The 7,891-nt window shown below is 33.6% G+C and overlaps 1 protein-coding gene across 1 annotated transcript; it reads right to left on the bottom strand.

Annotated features, from left to right (window-relative positions):
* Window positions 1–744: 744 nt before the first annotated feature.
* LOC106345066 lies at window positions 745–2,017 on the bottom strand. The gene is made up of 6 exons (XM_013784329.1): window positions 1,963–2,017; window positions 1,766–1,847; window positions 1,562–1,691; window positions 1,347–1,504; window positions 1,160–1,280; window positions 745–1,068 (listed from the first exon to the last, which is right to left on the bottom strand). Exons 1-6 carry the CDS (start codon window positions 2,015–2,017, stop codon window positions 745–747), a joined length of 870 nt encoding a protein of 289 aa, XP_013639783.1.
* Window positions 2,018–7,891: the final 5,874 nt, after the last annotated feature.

Genomic DNA, 7,891 nt, shown 5'->3' with positions numbered 1-7,891 from the left:
TGCTGATAACGTGTTGTGAATGAAGAGGGGAACTTGTGTGTATTATTAGGTCGACCAACTGGTCTTTATATACATATGGTATTGACGGTCTATGTATTGGATCGACATGAGATCGTACTTATCCTTAACTAGATAATGACTAGCAATACGTAAGATAAACACCAACTATAATGTAGATAAACACAAGAGGAGATATGCGCCAGTATGATCCTGCGGATGGGCTTGGCCCGTCTTGCTACACGGGCTGATAAATGGGTCGATCACTAAATAGTTTATAACAGATCCATTATAGTTTTTTTTTTGGTAAAACAGATCCATTATAGTTATTGACAATGTATATGTATTTTTACTTTTTTATTGAGTCATATTGTCTAGACGTTTTTTTTTTGAAAATATATATTTTATAGAACTTAAATGTATTAAAATTTAGAAGTCAATAACACAAACGAAACTGGCAATTGTAATAAGAAACATAAAATGATAGCTACGATAACACAATCATGCATTACTTTAAACTTCCTACTATATATTACTTAACGAGTCAAACTTTGATCAAATTTTCGAAATAGCATCAGATCCAACAAAACTAAAATGATCAAACATCAAACCAAAGGAAAGAAATTATTAAGTGCAGCCAACATAGTTTATAAGAAAGATAGTTTAATGTTGCAAAAATAAAGTCTGAGATTGAAAAAACCAAAGCATAGAGTTTTAGTAACCATAAAAAACAACACTTAACACATCCTAGCCACTTCTGGCTCGCTTGGGATCTTCTACCTCAACATTATCAGCAGCCCTCTTCACACTCCCAAAGCTTGTGGAAGGATCATCATCAGCAACTTCCTTGTGCAAATTTCCCTGTGCGTCTGGCACAACCACATTTCCTTCTAAATTGGCTTCAACTTCTGGAACTTCTGGAGTGAGCACCTTTGTCACAGTCAGAGCTTGAGTCTTGCCAATTAAATCGTGATTTGACACCTTCACAATGAATTTGCGAGTCTGTCCTATGGTATCGATAAGAGCTTGAGGTACCGGAACCAAGTGATCATCTCCTACATTCTCATTGGCCTAACATACAGTAATCAATTGTCACTATATACCTCTAACTATCTTAGAAAATACAATCTTAAATAACAAAGGCACACAGGTTTGTTATTACCTCGAAATAATTCTCAACCAACTCAGAAGCTTTCTTTCCAGATAACTCATGTCCAGCACCACCAAGGAGCACAAAAAACGCTTGATCATCATTATCATACACGGAGATCTTGGCCAGGTACCTGTGTCATGAGCAGAGTAAACATGGTGCATTGAAGTATGAGTTTAAGTAGATCTGAGTCACTTACTGTGCAACCCCAACAATATCGGTTTTCCCACATTTCTTACACATAAGGCTGGTAGGCCCTTTGGTTGCCTTAGTGTGGCACCCACCACAGCCTATATAATACCATGATGAACCGTGCGCAACATCACCAATGGTTGCTATGCACTCAAACCAAGCAACCTGCAAAATGTTAAACGATTAAATAAGAAACTGAGACTATCATATTAAATGTGTTACCAATTGGTACTGAACAACCTTGGCATCTTCCTGCTTCATATAGGAAAAGAGCTCGCCTATGGTCACTGTCTCAGTCTTAGTGACAATGTCTGCATCAACTCTGTTAGCAACAGCTAGGTTCTTGTTCATCCTGAAGCCAACGTACAAACATCAAGAAACAATGATGGAATAACAACGAACAATTTTAAATAAAGGAATGCTTACCAAGTGAGATAATCTCGGGTTTCTTGAATATCAGTGTCCAAAAACACACGTGATGGCGTCACAGAGGAGATAGCTAGGGCACCTATAACAGATCCATTGTTATAATACAAATGCAAAGTTATAATGTAAAATGATACGTAGAATTTGCTATCTCCGAACCCATCAGTTCCTCATGGCCATAAAGCTCCAATTTTTACCAAATGCAGTTCTATTACTCAAAGCTAACCTAACCAGATAAGATTCCTTGACCATCCTATGTACTTCTAAACAATAAAAAAAAGTTGCTAATACGGACCTCCAAAACGTTTTGGGTTTAAGGTAGTGACTAAAATAACACGTGCAGTTCCTCCAGATGCTTTAAATTTCTCACTAAAGTCGGAGGCAGCCTTGTCTCATAGGTACAACTTCATCACTGGACCGCTATAACATACAAAACACGTGTGATAAGAGAGACAACACATGAATATGAAAACGATACATATTAGCTTACTCGTGTGTTTGAACATGAAGGAGAACTCGGCGTGATGAAGCTTTCTCTGCATCATCTAGCACGAGACTGTCACTGAGAATCTGCCCATTCACAAGCTTGATGTGGCCAACAAAATCTGCAAAATAAAACAAACAAACTCAATGCTTTATGTATCATAAACCCAACAATGTAACCTAAAAACGTAAGTATGGATCATAACACTATCCTAGACAAAGAGTGCTGAATATATTTGATCGAATTAAAACGGTTGATCCAAGATTAGATTAAATATTATCCTATAAAACAGTTAGAACTTACCATAAAGATCCCCTTTCAAGTCGCATGCAGCATCGAACTCCTCATATCCATGGAACCGGAAACGGTCCTCAGGGAAACATACCGAACTGTCCTCTAGATCAGAGAGGACAGAAGTCGATGAGAATGTGATGGTGAAACTTGGTTCCGCAACACGATACAAAGTCTTGTTGTTAGACCCGAAAAAACTGTTGAGCCTGTAAATGCCACCAGCTCTCATGTGTGGCAAATAAGTGTCTATCCTCCCAGCTGGGATGTAACCCTGGATGACAGTCTCCTATTTTCAACATTAAAGAAATTAAATCAGAAATGCATCAACAACAAAATTATAGTTATTGTACTATCAACAAAAGCAAACACTTGCTATAAATCAGATAAAGAACAAAACAATAGAGCGATAAGTTTGAATCTAAAATGTTTATCAGCATCTTGTCTGAACAATTTCTAAACTAAATCGCAATCAAGAATTCGGTTTATTGTACTATCAACAAAACCAAACACTTGCTATAAATCAGACAAAGAACAAAATAATAGAGCGATAAGTTTGAATCTAAATTGTTTATCAGCATCTTGTCTGAACAATTTCTAAACTAAATCGCAATCAAGAATTCGGTTTATACCTCTTGCTCGATGAGAAGCATCTCGAGACCGATAAGCACCTTCGTCACAACATTTCGAGCTTCCCAAAAATGGATCAACCGAAACCTTAGCTCGCCGTCATGAGGTCCGTATTTCACATCTTTGAAAGCCATCACTTCGGCGGAGACAATGGCTTTTCCCCTGACGCCAGAGGAGACAGCGGCTTTGCCTCTAACGCCTGAAGAGACACCAGTCTTCGTGTTGTGATTGATCGTACCTGCATAGGAATACGAACGTTGCCATCATCAAAAAAGGATACTAAACTCCGTACCACAATATATATGTTTTTCTATTTTCTGTAGTATAAAAATTATCTATTATAAAAAAAAAATTATTTTGTTCATTCATGGTTTTAAATCTCAAAGCTTCAGACTTTTTTTTTTTTTTTTGGTAATCAAACGGACTATATAATTTGATAAGGAAACGATAAGGGTTCTTACCTTTGCGGTTCTTTGAATCAGGTGTGCCGATGGGCTTGATCGGTCCGGGAAAGGAGTCAGCCTTTAATTTCGTCAGACCGGAGGAGACCGGCGCTTCGCCTTTGGCTTGCTTCGAGTGGGGATCGCCGATGGGCTTGATCGGTCCGGGAAAGGAGTCAGCCTTTGATTTCGTCAGACCGGAGGAGAAGGACGCTTCGCCTTTGGCTTGCTTCGAGTGGGGATCGCCGATGGGCTTATCGGTCCGGGAAAGGAGTCACCCTCAATGCATTGTGGTTTCTCCGAGTTGGATTTTCCGGTGGAACTCATCGCAATATACGAATGAAAATTTACGACGAAGCTTAATCGAAACGAAACTCCGTTTAAGAGCTTTATAAACAAAAGAAAAGAAAAACGAATCCATAAATGAGAGTAAAGGGAGAACGAAGTGGAGGATGAATTGATTGTTCATGAATCATATCGTGGAACAGATCAAAGAAGAGGAAGAGGAAAGGGGATGAGAATCGATCTGATTTAGGGTTTGAAGAAACGTGAAAGGGTGCGATTGTTTGTTCGCCGTCTATAATGGTTTCATGGGCTTGAGCCCAATCGTAACAAATACACACCAAAAAACCGTGAGCCCAACAAAGGTAGTGACATGGCAAAACCTTGCTCTCTGATTGGGTAATTTAAATGTCCTACGTGGACAGGCTCATTGAGGCTGATATTCAGTTTTTATTATTTATATAGATTGATCATTTTAGAAAAACATTTAATAGCTGAAAAAGAAAATCATTTTTTAATGATATGTTTATTAAATTCTCAGTGCTATTGGATTGTAAATATTGTGCAACTCTAAAAGGTATTCTTTATTTGTACTTATGTTTTAATAAAGTTATATAATTAAATCTAAATAGTTTGTTAGTTACCTTGGACGAGTTTTACATATATAATTACTAGGGCCAGTTCGCGTAGTATGGAATATTTTGTATTCGTTTTGTATAATATGTAAATTGTTATCTAGATCATCCGCAAAATTAAGAGATGCAAGTACGGTGTAATATTTTCTCCATACAGGCGGATCAAAATTTTAAATTATAAAATTGAAAACTGATTCAACCTCATCGGGACGGGTCGAGTAAGATGGGTTTAACCCACTTTCCACCACTCATTTATTCGACACAAAAATAGCAAATTTACTATGGGTCTATGGCAAAAATTATTTTTAGTTATGTCTGCAATATGATAACATAATATTGATTGTTACCAATTAGAGTACATTTGAATTTTATATAAAATATTTATTTAATACCAGTATACTATGTTATCCGAATAAATAATTAAGGTTTTAAAGATAAAGGTGATGATTAATTTTCAAATTGTGATTTTTAACATTCGTTTTCTTATATCAACTTTGTTAATTATATATTAACAATCTAATATAACTTATCGTTAAATTTAAATATTTTTATGTATTAGCTATTATGGTTTTATTACAAAGTAATTGCTTAAAATGTTAAATTTACTATACTATAAATTTTGACTAAATAACATTAGTCATCAAATAATTTTTTTTTTCAATTGAAAACTGAAAGTCTTATATAATTATATTAGTATAACTACATTTATTTATTTTTAAATAAACTATGTTAGTTTTTATTTTTAATAGGAAGCGGTAAATATTTTTCGTAATCTTTTCAATTGATTCAATGTGTCTAAATTACAAAAGATGATAAATAAATTTAATATTCATTTCAAGTCAATTTATTTACATTTACATAATACATAACATGCACATATATATATATCTTTAAATTATTAAAATGAAATATTAAAATATGTGACATACATGTTGATGATAATACTGATTATCTTATTTTTCTTTTTGTTCAAAATTAAATTCAAGTCATAAAAGAATTAAAAATAAATATATTTATATAACTAATTAATTAATTTTACTATTTGTTAAAAACCATGTTGAAACAATTTATTTCTATTTTTAAAAATAGGCAAATCTCCAAAATAGCACATTTCTAAGTTTATATCACAAAAATAGCACTCAAAAACTAAAATGACCAAAATAGCACCTTTGTAAGTTTATCCTTTGAAAATTTTAATTTTTTTATTTTTCAAAATTTGAAATCTTATCCCCAAAACCTCATTTATCAACTCTAAACCCTAAACCCTAAACTCTAAACCCTAAACCCTAAACCCTAAACTCTAAACCTTAAACCCTAAATTCTAAACCCTAAACCCTAAATCCTAAACCCCACCCTTTAACTCTAAACCCTAAGTCTGTGACTTTTGATAAAACATTAAGTGCTATTTTGTGATTTTTGACCTTGAGTGTTAGTTTGGGAACAAAAACTTGATTTAGTGTTATTTTTGTCTTTTTCTCTTTAAAAATTACAATTGATTTAAGATGAAAATGTTCAACTGTTTATAAAAAATATTTATAGACTATTTGATATTGTGTAAATATTTTTCTTATAGGAGTATGAGATATGAAAAAATTCATAAAAATTTAAAGGATTGTGATAATAATGTGTCGATTTATGTTGTTTCAATTGATGTTGTGGTTTCATGGCTTCATAAAAAGAGATTTTTTTTTGCTATGTATATTTTTAATTATAGACTTATTATTACACTTTCAAGTTGTCCGTAAATTTTAAATGTTAAATTTTGAAATATAAGGATACTTTATTTATTTGTAAATCTGATTTCTTGAATTCATAAAAAATCTTAATGTCCAAGCATAATACAGTGAATTACATATAAGTGGAAGTAAATGGAGAAATGGATTTAAGACAATCGCAAAATTTACACAATATAAAATCCATTGATGACATAAGTGGCCCATTAGTTGATTCATTTAAGTTTTTAATCAGAGCATTTCCTAAAATTTAAAAGAAAATCAAAATAAAGCGAACATGTTATCCACTCGAATACAATCATCTTTAGCCTCTCAATCTTTTACGCCATGGTACGCACAACTTTCTCTGCACAGAACACCATGTAATCAACTTTCCGTTGCCGGTCTCTTCTCGGAGAGACTAACCTCATAGTCGGTACCCTCCAAAACCGCACAATCCACTTCATCTTCGACGAAGGCATTAAACAAATTCTAATTTTCCATCTTTTTGCAATGATCCGCTGGTTAACACCTCTCTTTCCTTGCATTGCCCTAGCCGCCTAGGATCTCTGCAACCGCGGCCGTCAGATCTACCCATCTCCTCTCTCGTCCCTGCCCGAAGACAACAAAGACATCCTCAACGATCTCTAAATGTTGTGGTGGTTGTTTAAAATGGCAACGGTTTCATCACCAACTCAGCAAAACATTTTATTAGGAAAGTCAATCATGACGTGCGTATCCTGGATCATCTCAAATTGCCATTTCGAGGCTGATGAGTTCACCGCATTTTTTGATGTTACGCGTCTCCAGAAGAGAAGGGTCACTACGTTTTGATAACAACGACCATCTTTTCAGTCGAGAGAGCAGGAGTTGAGAGGATTTCATTGCTGTAAACAGAAATTCAGAGGAAAGAAAAAGTTGAGAATGGGATAAAATGGTGAGAATCATGGAATCGGACATCCGTATTTATAGGTAAAGTTCCAAGAATCGCAAAGTCGGTCAAGTTGGATAATTAAATGCTAAATAGTAGGAGGTAAATGTTTGGCTTCATAATTATGAGCTTTATTAGATAGATTGAATATAGACACTTCAATGGCGTCTAATAAATTATTGTGGGCATCTGAAGAGACAACGATGATGATATGGGTTTGCCGACAATTAGCCCAGTAAATACAATAGCCCAGTAAATATATTTAATTTTCAATATAAATAATTATGAAATAAATTTTAAATACAAACCAAATAAAATCAAATACAAAATATAAAATTAATATTTTATTTTACATATTTATATATTACTGCGAGTTATGAAAATTTAAAAAAAAAAAATCAAAAATAGTAAATTACAAATAAATTTGATTTTTATCTAGGGAGAATTGGAAAAAATGGACACTTTGAACTTTTGTTTGTCAAGACTTCTCATATTTTTGGCAATTCTGGACATGTTTTACCCTTCTCTAATGGGAAAATAGTAAATTGAAATTTATAAATGTAAAAAAATATGAAAAGTGTTGGAAACATAAGTATGACAATATATATGTTTAAACTTTTTTAAAAAAAAATTAGAATTATATTTTATTCTATCTTCTAGCTACAGTTAGAATACTCATTCTGGTAATCTATCTAGTTTATATGTCTGATTCTAAGTTTTAAAC

Source organism: Brassica oleracea, chromosome C5 (assembly GCF_000695525.1).
Source record: "Brassica oleracea var. oleracea cultivar TO1000 chromosome C5, BOL, whole genome shotgun sequence".
NCBI lineage: Eukaryota > Viridiplantae > Streptophyta > Magnoliopsida > Brassicales > Brassicaceae > Brassica > Brassica oleracea.
The sequence above is the reverse complement of the archived record's forward strand: the minus strand, read 5'-3'. Positions and strand labels throughout refer to the sequence as shown.

Excerpts from the sequence above, each read along its gene's own strand:
- LOC106345066 (XM_013784329.1), bottom strand. The coding sequence starts at position 2,017 with ATGGTCAAGGAATCTTATCTGGTTAGGTTAGCTTTGAGTAATAGAACT. Across the intron at positions 1,848-1,962 it reads GAGTAATAGAACTGCATTTG|GTGCCCTAGCTATCTCCTCT; the intron begins GTAAAAATTGGA and ends GATCTGTTATAG. Across the intron at positions 1,505-1,561 it reads AGGTTGTTCAGTACCAATTG|GTTGCTTGGTTTGAGTGCAT; the intron begins GTAACACATTTA and ends AACATTTTGCAG.